Raw genomic sequence first — 18,825 nt, 5'->3', positions numbered from 1 at the left:
CATTTCAGGTTGTTGATTGGTAATTGATCTGAAACATTGATGCTGTTTTTTTCTCTCCACAGAGGCTAAGTATTTTCAACAGTTTCAGTTTTTAACTTTAGATTTTCAGCATCTGCATTAATTTGCTTTTGTAATGTTCTGAACAACACTTCAGCACATTACTTTTGTGTGTTTTCTTTTGATCTATAGTTGCTCATAGAAGAAAAAAGTTATTTTATCACATAATTATATTTCTGGCACTCTAGTAATATTTCAATGCAAAATACTGAGGATACTGCAAATCTGAAGTAACAGAATGCTTGGAATATTCAGCAGTATCTGTGGAAAGAGATACGCTTAACATTTCAGGTGCATACCTTTAATCATGACTGGAAAATGTTTGAGATATAGGGAAAGGCTGAACAGGCTGAGGCTGTTTTCCCTGGAGTGTCGGAGGCTGAGGGGTGACCTTATAGAGGTTTACAAAATTATGAGGGGCATGGATAGAGTAAATAGGCAAAGTCTTTTCCCTGGGGTTAGGGAGTCCAGAACTAGAGGGCATAGGTTTAGGGTGAGAGGGGTAAGATATAAAAGAGACCTAAGAGGCACCTTTTTCACGCAGAGGGTGGTACGTGTATGGAATGAGCTGCCAGAGGATGTGGTGGAGGCTGGTACAATTGCAACATTTAAGAGGCATTTGGATGGGTATAGGAATAGGAAGGGTTTGGAGGGAGATGGGCCGGGTGCTGGCAGGTGGGACTAGATTGGGTCGAGATATCTGGTCGGCATGGACAGGCTGAACTGAAGGGTCTGTTTCCATACTGTGCATCTCTATGATTCTAGATGCACCAGCTTTGAAGTGAATATTGAAGCATGAAAAGAGATGGGGAGGAAATAATAAAATGAAACGTCTGTGATAGGGTGCAGGACTGATATGATACAAAGAAAATGATGCAAGACAAAAGCAAATGGCAAAAAGACAACTTTCCACTCAGTTAAGTGAGTGGGTGAAAACTTGGCAGATGGAACATAATGAGGGAAAAAGTGAGGTTGTGCTTTGCCAGAGGAGCTAAATATTATTTAAATGTAGAAAGACAGCAGAAAGCTACACAATAGATGAATTTGACTGTCCTTACCCATGAATCACAAAACATTAAGCATGGCACGGTGGCTCAGCGGTTAGCAGTGCTGCCTCACAGTGTCAGGGACCCAGGTTCGATTCCCACCTCGAGTGACTGTGTGGAGTTTGTATATTCTCTCCATGTCTGTGTGGGTTTCATCCGGGTGCTCCGGTTTCCTCCCACATTCCAAAAGATGTGGCCAGGTGGATTGCCTATAGTGTTAAGTGCATTAGTCAAGGGTAAAAAATGTAGGGAAAATGACTGGGTGGGTTACTCTTCGGCAGGTCAGTGTGGACTTGTTGGACCAAAAGGGCCTGAATCCACACTGTAGGAAATCTAATCAAAACTAGCATCTAGGCTCAGAGGGTAATACAGAAGGGAAATGGAATGTTGGTCTTTTTCAAAAGGAATGGAATGTAAATGTAGGGAGGCTTTGGAAAATCTAAAGGCACTAGTCATAGCTAGAATACCATAACAGTTATGGACCCCTTATTTGGATTTGGAGGCAATCCAACAAAGATTCACTGAGCTGATACCAAGTATGGAGAGACGGACCTATGTTGAGAGGTTGAGTCTGTACTCATTGGGAATGAGAACAGTAAGAGATAACCTTACTGAAACATACAAGATTCTTAGAGGAATTGACAAGGTTGATATTGAAAAGGTTGTTTTCACTTGTGGAACAGTCTAGTACCAAAAGGGCATAATCTCAGAATAAAGGGGTTGCTCATTTAAGACTGAAATGAGTGGGGTTGTTCATCTTTGGAATTCTCTTCACAGGAAGCAACTGAGGTTGAGTCAATGAATATACTCAAGGCTGAGTTAGACAGACTTTCCACTGACAAGGGTGTCAAAGGTTTTGGAGGTCTAGCAGGTAAAGTGGAGTGAAGGCCAGTCATATCAGCCAAGCAGTTACTGAATGGCGGAGCAAGCTCAATGGGCCGAATGACAGAGTTCAAAATTAATTGAGTGATCACGCAGGAGATGCATTGGAGGTCTTTACTGCAGACTGATTGTTCAAAGAGGAAGATCGGGGAAAGGAAAAAGATCAGGGAGAGAGAGTGGAAATATGACAAACAATATAATTGGATGGAAGGATATAGTCAGAGGAGAGCAAAACATAAGGAGAATGGAAGGATGCAGGTATTGGGGAGTTGTTGAAATTTATAATTCATGACATCTGAAAAGATTGAACGAAAGCTTTTTTTTAAAATGCATCAGATGAAAGGGAATGACAGACCTGTACACAATTTGAGATTAGATTGAATCAAGAGGTTGGAAAGAGAGAGAGGAATTTTCATCTTATGTTTTACAAACTGTGTTAAAAATAAAGCATTTTTATTTCACAATTTGACTAAATCAAATAAAAATAAGCAATATTCATTCTGGTTTTCCTTAAAAGTTTGAAGGCACAATTTAGAATTTCAAATTAAGTTTGACAACATTAGTTGAGATGCAGTGCTAAGAGTAAAGAAGACAATGCTAAAACATGCGTTGATTCAACATCTGTAAAACATGAGTATTTCACATCTTTATAACAGAGTCTCAGATAGAGATTCACGATTTTGACAAATACATGAAATATGCGAAGGTGCCCAACCTCAAATTCTCCATCCTGTTAATATTATTAATTCCATTCGCTGTACTGTGAAACATGAATGGCATGTAACAAGCTCTTACAAAATCGTGGACATGTTAAAACCCCACCCAAAGTTAATCACCATTTCAACAGTCCGCCAAGGCAAACTGATATCAGATAAAGAAAAGCAATGACAAGATCAGTTCCATTGAGCTAGTATCATTGTATGAGAAAAGTTACAATGAGCGTAATTATAATCTATTAAAAAAAATGAAATAAACTTTGGTACTTACATGGTTCATTCTGTAAGGGAACTCTTTCGGAAATGCATAAGAAAACCTGGTTTTTACTATGTTGTAAAAGAAAAATGATAAATTAACAAAACAAACCCAACAGATTTGTATAACTATATGCAGGCATGTTCTCATAATTTTTTTCTCTATTCAAAAATGACAAATGTTTGAAGGAAGGGTTAACCAGGAAACTAAATTCTTCCACCACATGGGATCCAATAACATGAAATTATGCTTTCCAAAAAACATAAAAAGTCTTTAGCATTCCTTGCACTATTTTCCCTCAATTGTACCACTTGAAATTAACAGCTTACATCACTGGACCAAAGCTCACATGCCAAGGCTTCAAACAGTCACATTATGCAAACAACAAACATTAATAGGCCAAATTAGAAACAGACATGCATCCCATAGGATTGACATTTAGTATACATACATTTTTAAAATCAAATTCCAAAATAACATAGGCATAGCTGTTTTATCAATTTCTATCGACAATTTAAAAAGTGCACAATGCTTGATGTATGCTCTCAACATGACTGGCCTTAAAATCTGTCCATGGTAGATAAATCCCCACATGCTAGCTGATTCAAGTTGATGCACAAACCAATATGCCAAAAAATTTCTAAAAAAATAGACAAAGCAAAGCTGAAAGACACTCACATCATAGACTATACCTTTGTCTGTATTAATAAATGGTAAATACGATGATGACAATGTGCATTGCGCTTCAGTAAAGAATTTAAACACTTGCCTCAAAAAAATAAAAAATTTGTCAAAAATTTTAACCTTATGTAAAAACTAAACACACACACACACACCTGAAACCACTGATCAATACATTTATTCCACTCTTAAGTTACCATGGCACATTTGTGATTAGTTATACTCTTTCATCTATACAATAAAACTTTGACTTCAACCAAGAATTTATACACAGTATAGGAACAGAAGGCCTTTTATCCACATAAGGCTGTTCCATCTTTCAATGAAATCACAGCTGACCTGCAACCTAATTCCAGAAATCTAACTTTTCGCATGTCCTTCAATAGCTTTGGTTAACAAAAGTCTGTCAATCACAGCTTTCAATGTCACCATTGATCTAGCATTAATTATTATTTGTAGAAAAACTCCAAACTTTTTTTTGTGTCTCTATGTTCCATAATGCATGTAATTTTTATGTTGTAGCTTTGATGCTAGACTCTCAAACAGTGGAAATAGCCTCTTCAACCACCTTAACTTTTCCCTTAACATTCTGAAACCTAAAATCATAACTCTTAACTTCCAAATTCCAGGAAGTGAAACCCTTGTTTGCCCAATACCTCCTGATATCATTCTGTTAAATGTACATTGGCAGCCTTTAAAGACCTAAATATCCTTCCTAAAGGTTTGGTGCCCAAAACTGCTCTTAATAGTCCTGATAAAATAGAGTTTTATATAAAATTGAAGCATGACTTGCACTCCTTTGAATTCTAATCCTCTAGGTACTAAGGCCTGCCTTCAATTCTGTATCAGTTCATAACATTTTAATAATCCATATACAAAGATGCACAAGACTCTCTTGATTTTCAGTGTACAGCATTTCACCATTTAGAAAGTAGCATTTTCCTTTTTAGGCCCAAAGTAGTGGTCCTCACATCCAACTACATTATAATCTGTTTTGCATTGTAGAGTAAGTAAATATCTTCTGCAAGTCTATTATTAACTGCACAATTATGAAAGAAATTTCAGCTCAAAAATGTATTAAAAAAAAACTTTGTACTCACACACTGAAGTTGAAGCTGAAATCAAACGTGTGTTTGAGACAACACCAAATTCCTGAAAAGATGAAAGCCAGTTCAAGATAACTTTAAAAAAGCAATAAATTTAATTGGATATTTTAGTTTAGATTCTATACCTCAACAATTAGAGTTACAAACAAATACAGATTAAACATTCCATGTCTTCAATAATTGAAATAAAAGTTTAATCAGTAATTTGAGCATAAATTTACAGAACACGAACAACCAGTTCTTCCTCTATAACAAAAGCTCTTTATATTTGCCAGTGTTACCTACATCTCAGTGCAAAAATACTCAGTTACATGTATTTGTTAATTTGGTTTATAAGCTGAAGTAGTAGAAAGTGAGGACTGCAGATGCTGAAGATCAGAGTCGAGTGTGTGGTGCTGGAAAAGCACAGCAGGTCAGACAGCATCTAAGAAGCAGGAGAATTGAGGTTTCGGGCATAAGCCCCTGATGAAGAGCTTATGCCCGAAACATTGATTCTCCTGCTCCTCGGATGATGCCTGACCTGCATTGCTTTTCCAGCACCACACTCTTGATTACAAACTCAATATTTTCAGTGTATCAGACATCTTAATCTTTCAAAGTGGATGCCCAGTACAGTGAGAGCCTTTTTCCTCAGATAATGATGGCTAGCACGAGGTGGTATAGCTTCAAATTGATGGGTGATAGATATTGGACAGATGTTAGAGGTAGTTTCTTTATTCAGAGAGTAGTAGGGGCGTGGAATGCACTGCCTGCAACAGTAGTAGACTCGCCAAGTTTACGGGCATTTAAATGGTCATTGGATAGGCATAAGGAGAAGAATGGAATAGCGTAGGCCAGATGGGCTTTGGATTACTTCCACAGGTCAGCGCAACATTGAGGGCCAAAAGAGCCGGTATTGCACTGTAATGTTCAATGTTCTAAATGCAAAACATTCTAATCAGGTATTTGTTCATTTACAGAAAAGAAATCCTAAAAGGTACAAGAACACAAAGCAACAAATCTGTTAACTATGCAATCTATTCTAATCAAAAGGCACCAGACAAACCTTAATACCGCCACCATGGTGTTTAGCTGAAAAATCTAAGGCTCATGGTCATTTTCTGGGAAAATTCACTGGCAGGAGTAAACCAGATGTTCTGTTTGTTTGCCTATTCTAAGATTTCTAGTGATCGTCCAAGCAGAAAATCTTTGATGAAATTCCTGAATATCTTTTTAGATCCTATAATTCTGTGGAGGCCAGGTCATTGAGTATATTTAAGACAGAGATAGATAAGTTCTTGATTGCAAGGGGATCAAAGGTTACAGGGAGAGAGTGAGGGAAAAAAATATCGAGTTGAAAAACCTATCAGTCATGCTCAAATGGCAGAGCAGAGTCAACGGGCCAAATGGCCTACTTTCTGCTCCGAATGGTCTTATAATTCCCAAAGTAAACAGATTCAAACAGAGATGCATCTATTTGCTATGATTCCATTAATTAACATAAGTTATTCAACACTGACAATCCATTAGGAAACTAGCATCTGGCACTAAATCAGAACTAGCTACTAACCGTCATATTTTCAAGAGAGTGTTTAGGTTTTGGTATGTTGTTTGCAATACTTTTGATTCTTATCTCTTGTCTATTTTCTCCCCCCTCCCCCACCAAGAGTTCAGCAACATTGCCAAAAATGCTACTTTAGGACATCTTCAAATATTTTTTAGGGATCCTTCAGGTCACTTGTTGTACAAACGAATAGAATCACTACCAAAACCACAACCGGAATGTAGTAACTATACTGCTAGGTAAGTTATAAGAAACTATTTCAGTGTTGTCTCAAAGTTAAAGTTTATACAAATTAGTGCTTTACAATTACTTCTGAGTTATTATTTCCTCATGAATTTTCTGAAAGAAATTGTACATTTAATCTGTTTGAATATTACCATACCTACAAACCAATACTTGAAGTGACGAGGTTCTAATATTAAAGTGTCTATAATCTGAAACTAGATTATGAATAGCAAGTATTAGTTGAAAATACCTCTACTTTTGATGCTAAAAATACACAAGTTGGAGCCATCAGTACTGGATCTATACTTTTCAGTGAGTATCTGAAATGACAAGAAGAGTTGCAGAAACAGCTTATTCACTCTCAAAATATTTGCTTTAAGTAATAATGAACAATTCAACTTTCCATTGATAAACCCATATATATCAATATCCAAATATTGCATCCAATTTAAGCACCTGGTTTCAAATCATTTCTGTGCTCCTAAAGAGGGTACTGGAGACACTAACAAGAATTATTCCAGGGATAAGGGATTACATGAATGGATTGTAGAAACTAGGGTTGCTCAATTTACAGAGAAAGCTAGTAGAAAAATTGATTGGGGTATTTAAATTATGAAGGGTTTAAATGGAAGTAATGAATAACCATTATCTATTAATTGTTCAGTCACTAGTAGAGGGCACAAATTAAGGTTATTAGCAATTAATCAGTTGACATAAGGAAAACCCTTAGAACAGGTAAAATGCAACAAGTGGTGAGGAACATGCGGAGATAAAGTAAAAAGGTATTGGAAGGAATGCAGAAGCCTCCAAAAACACAACTTCCACACAGCAGTTGGCCTATCTGCATTTGGTCTCCCAGCATAGAGGAGAATTTATTATGAGTGACAAATAATATATTAACAGTACAAGTACATCATGAAGGAGTAGTTAGAGTCTTGGGGGAGAAAAACAAAAAAAGACATTTTTCAGGGGAAATTGAGGAGTTAATGACAGCGTTGTGGAGAGATTGGTCCCTTCAAATGACAAAGTTGTATTTGATGGCAGCATTACACTGGAGGTAGCAAAAACAGTTAAGGGTGATGAGGGCAAGAGGAAGGGAAAGAGCTGATGACAAACATGCATACAAGAAAAATATGATTAAGCCATAGTGTAGGTAAATCCTGGCTTGAGGAATGAAAGGAAGACATGTTAGAAAAACTAGTACTGAAGGCAGCGTTGCCTGATCAGATGCGAGAGAGAAACTGAAGTATTGCTGACAAAATTGTTGAAACCTTTCATCTTGCATTTGTTACAACATTCACAAATCTCCCAATGTTAAGGTGAGGTGAGGGGAAAGATTTTATGCTACTTCAGGAAAGGCACTGACTGGTTGAAAAGTGGATTCGGATTAGTACAGGCATTGAAAGCAGTTGTGCATGGCAATTTGGTATATGATGAATTCTCCTCAAATGTTGTGCATTCACCTTAACAATGCCTCTACCAATCAGAATTCTCTTGCCAACCGATCAGTACACTCATCTAATACATTACAAAATTCTATAATGCAAGTTCTCTCAAGCTCTTCCACTGAGAGGGGATAAGAGGTTATGGCCAGCATCCCCATAATAGAAGGCAGTTGGCACAGCAAATGTATGTATGTAGAGCAACTGAGTCTGAGTCTATCTGAACCTTGATTTCTTTAATTGCCCGACATTTCCAAGCTCCAGTGTTGTTTTTTTTTACTTTGTCCGTCCATCATTGAGTCTGGGGTCACTTTTCAGGGATTCTTTCCATTTAATCAAGACGTCAGTTGCACTTTCCACAAGGTCCAATACAAATATCCTGCCATCCTGGTTACCACTTGTTTAATAATTCTTCAGCATGAATCAATTGAAAATATGATGTCTGTGGTAGAGACCAGATGTTGGAGAACACTTTTGAATGGTTATGAGAACTTTGTACAGGCCTCATCATCTTGTGGAGGAGTCTCCAGGTTGTCCTCACAGTTATCCTCTTCAGGAACATCTAGCATTGTAGGTTGGGCTGCTACATAAGTGCTCTGCAACATCCTTCTCTTACCTGAAACTCATTTGAGCATTCTTATTGTAAGGATATCCTCAATATTTTTGTTAATAAAATGAACATCTCAAATTGTTGTTTCAGTTGAAGATGACGACTTGCTTCCTCTTCTGGATATGTATATTTCCTCCCATCCAGCTTAGCCACAGCAGTTAGTGATGCCAGGTGCTTTTCATTCTGTAACTCTGAGCAGCTATGTTTCTCATGTTTGCCTCAGCCAATTTTCAGTGTAAATCTAAGTTTGCACTTCAATCACGCAAAGGGTGCCTCCTATTCAACTGGCTTTCTACCATCGCACTTTGTGAAATGGTGTATTGCATGGCATCCTCTAATTTTACTACAGCTGAAACAGCTTGAAACATCTTAAATTTCTTGTTTTCCTGCCAGGTAACCATGAAAATAACCCACTGTCGAGAGGAGGGAGTTGCATAACGTATAAAACAAAACATCCATAGGATAATGTATCACAGCTTGTGTTGCTGCCCTATTACATGTTAGTTCAGTAATTTCAGGTTCTGCACATATTATCGTGACATTAGTTTCATTACTAGGTGTTATTATTCTCACAATGTCCTACGTGAAGTGCATTACTGCACATTTGAATTCTGGTGGCCACTACTCTGTGTACTGAGCAGTTTGTTCATTTCCTCCTGCCGCTTACAGCTATTACATCATGATTTACCACCAAGCCATTTTCATGTCATCTGCAAACTTCTCAACATTCCCTACATTCATGCCGAAAACATGACGTACAACAAACAACAAGGACCCCAGAACACAGCCCTTCAGAACACCACAAGAACCAGACATCTAGTCACAGAAACATCCCTCTGTCATCACCCTCTGCTTCTGGCCTCTCAACCAATTTTAGGTCCAACGTGCCACTTTGCCTTGGATTCCAATGTTCTTACTTTCTTGATCAGTCTGCCATGAGGAACCTTACCAAAAGCACTGTTAAAGTCCACATCAAAAAATATTACCCTCATCAATATTGATGAAGTTGGAGAACCTCAAAAGTAAAAAAATTCTAGTTTACTGGTTTATCAGTGTTTGAGTATTGGAAACTCAAGAGTTAAAGATCTCCTATTAGAGTGACTCACTATATGTTCAATTGTGTACCTGTCCTTTGACAGGCTGAGGTCGGAAATCACAGCGGGTGTCTGGCTACCTCCGAACTGCCAAAATCATCTGGCACCATACATGTGTATTTTGCTCCCAGCCCTAGGCAAAAATATTTGTTTTCCTGAATAAGACTATCAGCCCTGGTTATAAATCTTATTAACCTCCTCCTGTTCCTATTAAACACACTTCTTTACCTATTGTATGTGAAGACCAACAATGAGGACAATACTAAATCCTATTATCTACTTCCTTTCCTATTAACAGAAGATTGTGAATAGTACAGTAACAAGCTCCTGTGAACAACTTGATATCTTTTACAGAAAGGTAGCAATCGCTAGTCATTGCAAGATTGAGAAATAGCTGTTTAAAAATATAATACCAAATCAGCCATGTGATGCTAAGAACTTTGCATTAGTTACACCCGAAAAAGATATAAAATATACTGCGTGCATGTAACATTTAGAGATTCATGCCACAACAAGAAGGCCATGAGACTCCGTTTGGTGTCATCCAGAATCTCTCGCCAGTAATAAAGTGTCTACCTTTAAACTGAAATTTGTACCATCCAGAATTAAGAGTCAGCATTACATCTTGGTTACAATAAAAAAAACACGACCTTCCCTTACCAAATTAATGCCGACTATCCCTGATTAATCCTTGCCTGTCCAAGTGCAGATATATTCGGTACCTCAGAATCTTTTCTAAATCTTAGCCACCACTGAGACTAAGACTAACTTGACCTGCAACTCCCTTGTCTATCCCTCTCTTCCAATTTTCAATAAAGAAACATTAGCAGTCTGCTACTCCTCTGTCACCATCCCTACGGCAAGAGAAGATTTGAAAATTACTGCAAGAGCTCTTGATAGCTCTTTCCTTGCCTCCTTCAACAGCCTTGGAATACATCTCATCCAAGCCTGCAGATTTACCCAACTACATCTCCTCTGGCTCCAAGTTAATTTCTTGTAATGTTTTACAATCCTTCACCGATGCCAAATCTGCATTGTTCTTTTCCAACATGAAGACCAACAAAAAGTATTCATTGAGGATTGCTCCTGCGTCTTCTGGGTCCACACACAATATCTATATGGTCTTTAATGGGCCTGCTCTTTACAGACCTTGGTCTTTATAGAACTCTTCTTTTAAAGCCTGTTGGGTTTTCTTTTATTCTATCCACCAATGCTTTTCACACATTCTTTGCTTTCTTACTTTCATTCCTCTGATTCCTCCTGCATTTTTTATACTCTTGTAGCAACTCTGCTGCATTGAACCTTCTGTATCTGCCATAAGCTTCTCTTTTTATCCTTAATACTAACCTTTATAACCATTGACATTCAGAATTCTCTGGTTTGGTCCCACCTCTTGTCTTTATGGGTACATGCTTGCCCTTTCCTCACGCTATTCCCTCCTTGAATGCAATCCTGACAAACTTTTATCTGCCAAATCACATTTTCTTTTGGCAAAATTAGTCCTTTCTCAGCTTAGAACATTTATCCCTTATTCATTCTCATGATTTTCTATAAGAATCCTGAATCTAATTTATGGTCACCATCTCCAAAATGCTCTCCTACTGATTTACCCTCCTCCAGCCTGAGCTCATTTCCAAATGTTAACCCTAGAACTACCCACTCCCATGTTGGGCTTTCACATACTAGCTAAATAAGTTCTTCTGGATGTAAATTTATGAATTACATGCCTGCCTTATTAGCACACTAAAACTAATGTATGGGCTGTTAAAATCCCTACTATGACTGCCATATTATTCTTATTATATTCTGAGAAATGTCACAGATTTGATTCTCTATCCTTTCGTAACTGTTCAGGAACCTACAGTGCATACTTAACAGCATGTTGGCCCCTTTTGTGTTTTTATCACTTCTACTCAAATGGTCTCATTTGATGATTCTTCCAAGATATCAACCCTCTTCACTGCTACAATTGAATCCTTGGCAATATTGTTAAAAACCCTACAGCACGACATGTTTAAATCCTTACTCAATGAATCTGATGCTGCTACGGTGAACTAAAGTACCTCACATCAGTTTATAGTATAAGTTGAGGGAAGATCTGGCAAAGATTCAGATGTCTGATGCCCCAAATCATCACCTTAAATTAAACAAAGAAGTATGCAGTGGGCTGCCAGTCAAAGTGTGGTTGCTCGACTTTGGGTTCCTTACAGATGGGAGTCAAAACAGAACAAGCTGATCTGTGAACCATACGGAAAAATATAACTGGGCAGTGAATGCAAAAAAATTGAAGTTGAGTCCATGGTCTCCCAAACTAAAGAAAAACACTGCAGTATTTCCCAAGTGTGGAGAAAATGCTGGAGAAAAGTCAAAAACAAAGAAAAATTGTTCCGCCACAAAAATTTCTTCCCTCACTAGAGGTGTCAGCAGCGGAATTAAACAAGCAATTCCTGGAATTAAGTATGCTGGGCAAGGCGTCATGTATTCAGTGTTACAGATTTACAGCATAGAAAAAAAGCCCTTCAGCCCATCAAGTCTGTGCCAGTCAAAAACAACCACCTAACTATTCTAATCCCATCTTACAGCACTTGGCCCATAGTTTTGTATGCCTTTGCATCACGATTATGCATCTAAATATTTAAATGTTATGAAGGTTTCTGCTTTGACCACACTTACAGGCAGCAAGTTCTAGGCTCCCACCACCCACAGGGGATCACTCACATCCCCTCTAAACATCCTGCTCCTTGCCTTAAACCTAGGCCCCTTGACCACTATTCCCTCCACCAAGAGGAACCCCATCCGTGCCCCATGCCAATCTGTCAAGCAAGCGTGAGTGCGTTGGCTACCAAATTCTATCAGGCATTTGATTTACAAAGCAGTGGTGTTGAAATGTATGAAATAACCATGCAGGATGATATAGAGTTGAAAGTCAGATAAATGGACAGTGATTTTTGGGGATCTGTAAATACAGAAAATATCCACTCAGATCATCTGTGCTTTTGATGCAAAAGCTTGCTTTGACTGCACATACCACTGAGACATCATTCTCCAGATTAAGACAATCAAATCCAAGGCACCTGCCTCACAAAGAGCCATTTCATGGACTGTACATGACTAGCAATCTCAAACTACAAAACAGCCTCCAAGGAATTAGCAGATAATGTGCAGTCTCAGGTGTCACACTGAGACTTTGTAATGAGAGGACAAATGAATAATTATATATTTATTTGGCTTTACATTTATATAACACTAGAAATAAGCTGTTTATTTAGAACTTTTTCAGAACAGATCCCAGGTTGCACTTAAATTCAAAAAGTCATCTGGAGCTGGGGATCACTGGTCTCAAAAACGTTAAAACTACAAAAGGTTGAGACCAGTGTACAATATATACTGATAGATGAGTTTAATGTAAAATTTAATTTCAAGTGCTTTACCTGGCATAGAATCTCTTGAAGTAGACTGTTGCAGTTGCAATAACTTGTTGCCTCAATTTGAGGTGCTCCCCAAGGGCTTGGATCACTATTGGTGAAACAAGTAGAAATGTTTACTTTATTTGCTCACCATTTAATGATGGGTGGTACAGAAATGTATTACATAGCAGCAGGACACAATCCTGAATCATAGCCTAGCTCTTGATATTAATTTGTCCCAGTAGTCACAAGATGTAAAACAATTTTTTGAAGTTGTAACTGCAGCTTCTTTTCTGCATTTCCAAAATTTTCTGTTTTATTTCAGATTTCCAAGATCTGCAGTGTCTTATTTTTGCAGTACTATAGTACTCTCCTCTTACTCACATCTACAATTTCCTAGGTTTAACATTGTATTTTAATGGCACCCTATTTACCCCCTACATCATTGTTAAAACATATAGGGTAAAATATATTGTAATAAGAAGAGATGTGCTTTAATGTTTTCTCCATGAATATGGAAATAATGCCAAGAATATAGTGGCAGTAATTCAGCGATTTGTAACTTGCCAAATTCAGACATGCTAACTATTAACAAGGGGTGAAACTAGAAAAATGTATTATTCCTAAAGTCAAACAGTTATGGTGGAAAAAAATGATATACTAGTTTTCCTCACAAACTCCTTATTTAACAACCAACAAACACTGATGAAAAGGATTACCATTTGCAAAAAATATTTGTAGTTTCCAATATTCTTCTTCTGTTAGGAACTTCAAATCTTTCTGCCGCTCCTTCATTACATCTTGCTTATCAAGGATCCACTGTAAACTGAGTCAGAACAAAAGAGGTTTGATGCAGTATTGAAAAAAGTGATAGGTGCTAATGTGTTAAATAGTAGGCAAATGAAACATTTCAACATATTACAAATTAATTTTATAAGGGATTCAGACTTGTGATCACCTAAAACCCTGAGAGTTTACAGATACCAAATAACATGTAGAGGTCAATATAAAGATGGAGCATACTTGTCTCCTATTTTCGCAATACTTTGGCAAAAGTAATAAATGTAACTGATGAGCAATCACGCATCGGCTGAAGCAGTAACCACATTTTATTTCAAAGCATTAAAGGGTAAGAACATACTCTGGATACAACAAATTGCTCCCTTCTTTCATCATTATGCAAAAATATCACTCAACCATCTGTCAACAAAAATCATATCCTGTAAACAAAATCTAATCCTAGGGTTAGCATTGACCAGAAACTGAACCAGACCAGCCCATGTTCTATGGTGATGAAAGCAGGTCAGAGGCGAGGACTTCTGAGAAAAGGAACTTATCATCTCACTGCCCAAATCCTATCCATCTACAAGGCACTAGCCAGGTGTATGGTGGAACACTGTTGACTTGCCCGAATGAATTTAGCCCCAACAAACTGAAGAATCTCAACACCAATGACAGCAATACAGCCCACAAGGTTGCCACCTCAACCATGACCTTAATATTCATTCCCTTCACCACCAACACACAATAGCAGCCTCCTGTGCTATCAAAAAAAAAACTACTCAGTGTATCCCTTGACAGCACCTTCCACACCTACCAAGAAGAACAAGGGAATAACAAACACCTGGAAGTACCCAAACTACAAGTCATCCCAACTTAAAAATATATCATATTTCTTTACTGTCACTGGATCAAAACCATGGAAGTCTCTTCATAACACCACGAGGACACCTACATCAAATGGACTGCAGCAGTTCAAGGACATAGCTTACCAACACTTTCTCATGAAAAGCCCATGAATAAATTTGAAAGACTGAAATAAATGCCAATCTTGCCAGTAATACCTACACTGCAGAAAACTATTTAAAAATCAGCTTGTTTTCCTTTTTTAAAGGCCTCTTTACTAGACTAACAACTGATTCACTCAAACAAACAATCAATGGAGTGAAACTTGCTCACCCGATTCTTAGGATAAAATTCAAGCCACTTCCTGTATCTGCAAAATCAGAATACTGCTGCACTCAGATGTGATTAGTTAGAGATTGTGAGAGATTAATATCTGTATTCCAACCATTCCTTTTTAAGCAGACAGCACTAGATAAATAGACATCTGTTCTGATAATGAAACGCTTAAAACAGTAATATTCTAAAGATGACTCGAGGATTTCAAGTGATGGGCTGTGACTATTTCGTTCAGCAGTTTGTTGCATTGTAAGCTTGTCCTTGGGAAGAAAAGCTGTTGATACACTATTTTGTGAACAAATTGCCTTTGTTGCTTGTGTGGATGCCTACTTCGTGTTTTGCTATTACGAAAGATTTTAAACATTTCAAACAATGGTTACAATAGAAATACACTAATACAGCTCGACTGACGACTGTTGGGCTGTTCATATAAAATTCATCTCATCTCTAGAAAACATGCAGACTATGAACCACGTCTAAACGTAAATAAATAACTTGAAACAGTTTCCGCGGCCACGGAATCGCAAAATTGTGAATACAATAACACTATAACTCAAAAACACAAAAGAAACGTACGAAACCTCGTCGTGTCATTTGGAGAAATTGCAGCATTAAGTCGTCGTAGACTTTCACTATAGAATTCCCACCTACCCTTATATATCAGTTGGATATGGTGACATTTCACTTATTTTACGTTAAATTTTCTGTAGAGTTTTATAAATACATGTTGGCCCTGTTATTCCTAGAGGAGAAAAAAAAATCCACCCCAACACCAGCACAGACACAGACACAGACACATGAAGAATTAATGATCTCCTTCCTACAAGTTCTTCCATCGCCTCTCCTTTGAACACAGTTTTTTTTTCGTATTTAAAGAGACTGGGTCAAGAAGAAAACGCTGGAATGCAATGCAGCAACTTCGCCGAAATAAAATACAGAAATAATGCGGAGCAGAAAGACCTGCACGTTTTAAATAAGAGGCTTTGGGCACAGTTCTCCAAAATCAGCTTCTACATTTGTTTTTGCTTGTGTTTAGGCCTCAGCCTGAGATCAAACACTCACTAATGCGAGCTCTGCCAGAAGTTCCCCGCCATCTCCTCTCATCCAGAGCCCAGCCGCACCTCACGGGGCGTCGCTCACTTCTCTTTCTCCTCCTCCTCCTTATTATTATTATTATTTCCTATTTTTTTCACTCCCCGAGTGGGTATAAAATGTAAAACTCTAAATTTTTATTCCGGCTCCTTACGTAACCCCGAAATCTTTCCGTCAAGGAACCTGAGGTCACGACGAAAGTTCCCCGGTAAAAACCTTCCGGGGCGAGTCAGAGCAACTACAGAAGAGTCCAGACTCTCAACTCCTCAACATCCGCGACCACCAAGGTTTATTATATAATTAAACACACAAGACTTAATTGTATTTTTTGAAAAAAAAATCGAGAATACTAAATAGTTCAGCGAGAAGAATAGGTTTTTTTGTGATTTTTAAATAAACTCATAAATAGACATGACTACTGTTTCCTTTCATCAGTTGAATTTGCGGAATTAAAAATGTTCCAATTTGTTTTCGAAATAGTTGAAAGAACCAGAGACTCCTAACTCCTACTCCAACATGAAAGTGAATGTTTCAGGTTGCCTACAGTCCCTTTCAGGCACAGATGGAAATTAGCGAGTTTTGAGAAGATTTGTAGCCCAGGCTGAGGTACTGGATGTAGGTTTGCTTGCTGAGTTGGAAGGTTCATTTTCAGATGTTTCGTCAAGGTACTAGATAACATCATCAGTGAGCCTTCTGCTGAAGCTGGAAATTACTCCTACCTCTAACCAATCCCTACAGACACAATTATACTTGGTAAACTCCCTTCAGGTGACAGAGTATTCTTCACATTTTAAATTTTAAAGCTACATTGTCACAACTCACTGGGGTAGTGTACTTGAAATCAAGTCCTGCTATTCTCAGAGTCATCACAAAGTTAAAGAGTTTATTAAAAATGGGCAAACTTCAGTAATTTACCTGTCTTTTCGATCCAAATTGACAGAATGCATGGACCAGGTTTAACACTTAACAAGAATCACTATTTATTCCAGATAAATCAATAATAGCGACAGGTAAACAATTATGAATTGTTAACATATTAACTCTACTATTATAAACATACCTCTACATGAATGTAAGACAGATGCAACAACCAATGGATGTTATGGGCAGAAGGAAAGTCTGGGAAAGCAGTTTAATGTTCCCAATCCACAGGGTTTGCTGAGATGACCCTTTTGGCTCTTCCAGTAGTAGTCAGGGTGTGGAGGAGAAGATAAATAAGGAGATAGAAAAAGCATGTAAGAAAAGCAATATTAGAATAACCATGAGTATTTTAATATGCACATGGACTAGGAAAATCAGGTTGGTAGCTTCCAATTCTGAGAAAAGGAATTTGTGAAATGTCAACAAGATGGGTTTTTTTGGAGCATCTTATGGTACAGCCCAGCAGGGAATAAGCAACGAAGAGGCTAGATTATGGATCTTAGAGTGAAGGAATCCCGACAGGCAGTGACCATATTATGACACGATTCACACTGCAGGTTGAGAGGGAGAAGCTGGAATCAGATGTAATTGTATTACAATTGAGTAAAGGTAATGTCAAAAACATGAGGGAGGAGTTGCCCGGAGTTGAACAGAAGGGGAACATAGCAGGGAAGACAGTTGAACAGCAATGAGCTTCTGGGGGTAACTCAAGAAGCACAGCAGAAATTCATCCCAAAGAAGAAGAAAAATGCTAAGAAGAGGACAAGACAATTATGGTTAGTGTAAAAGCAAAAGAAAATGTGGTGAAGATTAATTCCAAGCCAGAGGGTCGTGAAGCCTTAAAAAAACAAGCAGATGACAACTGGTAAAGCAATATGGATGGAGAAGATGAAATGTGAGGGTAAGCTAGCTATTGATATAAAAGACAATTGAAAGGTTTTTTTAGATCTACAAAATATAAGTTTTTTTTAAGTAGAGGAGGTGTTGGGTGCATTAGAATCTATGAAGGTGGATAAATCCTCTGACCTTCACCAGATATATCCAATAATACTGCCAAAGGCGAAGAGAAGAAATTGCGGAGGCCCAGGCTGATATTTTTGCATCATCGTTAGTCATGGGTGAGGTCCTGGAAGAGTAGAGGGTAGCAAATGTTATTCAAGAAGGGCTGCAATGAAAAACTTGGGAACTATAGACCAGTAACCGAACATCTATGGTGGGTAAGTTACTGGAGTAGATTTTGAGATAAGATATACATGCATTTGGAGAGATAAGGTTTGATTAGGAATAATCAGCATGGCTTTGTGCATGAGATATCATGCCTCATAAATTTATTAGAGTTCTTTGCTGACGTGACCAGGAAGGTTGACGAGGGCAGGGTGGTAGATGTAGTCTATATGGATTTCAGTAAGGCCTATGATGAGGTTCCACATTGTCGGCTACTCTGGAAGGTTAGATCACGTGGAATTCAGGGGGAACTAGCAAATTGAATGCACAATTGGCTTGGTGATAGGAGTCAGAGGGTAACAGTGGAAGGATGCTTGTTGGACTGGAGGCCTATGACTACTGGAGTGCCTTAGGGGTCCCTACTGAACCCATTGCTGTTTGTTGTCTATATCAAAGAATTAGATGAGAATGTATAATACATGTTTAGTAAGTTTGCAGATGACACTAAAATAGGCACACATGGACAGCAAGGAAGGTTATCAGAAATTGCAGCAGGACGTTGATCGGTTGGGGAAGTGGGCCGAGAAATAGTAAATGGAGATTAATGTAGATAAGTGTGAG

At 38.0% G+C, this 18,825-nt stretch overlaps 1 protein-coding gene across 2 annotated transcripts in view; it reads right to left on the bottom strand.

The window, feature by feature from the left end:
* The window catches only part of ccnc (cyclin C), a 28,656-nt gene extending 12,330 nt beyond the window's left edge, over window positions 1-16,326 (bottom strand). Inside the window, exons 1-6 of one of the 2 annotated variants that reach the window (XM_072554754.1) lie at window positions 16,090-16,326; window positions 13,785-13,891; window positions 13,090-13,174; window positions 6,763-6,832; window positions 4,739-4,790; window positions 2,973-3,028 (exon numbers count right to left, since the gene is read on the bottom strand). In XM_072554754.1, the coding sequence (XP_072410855.1) occupies window positions 2,973-3,028; window positions 4,739-4,790; window positions 6,763-6,832; window positions 13,090-13,174; window positions 13,785-13,891; window positions 16,090-16,121 (402 nt within the window). In that variant the 5' untranslated portion in view covers window positions 16,122-16,326. Of the gene's footprint in view, window positions 1-2,972; window positions 3,029-4,738; window positions 4,791-6,762; window positions 6,833-13,089; window positions 13,175-13,784; window positions 13,892-15,603; window positions 15,834-16,089 lie in introns of those variants that run through there. The other variant, XM_072554764.1, reaches the window with a different exon arrangement.
* Between the last annotated feature and the right edge of the window lie 2,499 nt (window positions 16,327-18,825).

This window comes from Chiloscyllium punctatum, chromosome 3 (genome assembly GCF_047496795.1).
Source record: "Chiloscyllium punctatum isolate Juve2018m chromosome 3, sChiPun1.3, whole genome shotgun sequence".
Classification (NCBI taxonomy): domain Eukaryota; kingdom Metazoa; phylum Chordata; class Chondrichthyes; order Orectolobiformes; family Hemiscylliidae; genus Chiloscyllium; species Chiloscyllium punctatum.
Note: the sequence above shows the minus strand (reverse complement) of the source record. Positions and strands in the feature narration are given on the sequence as shown.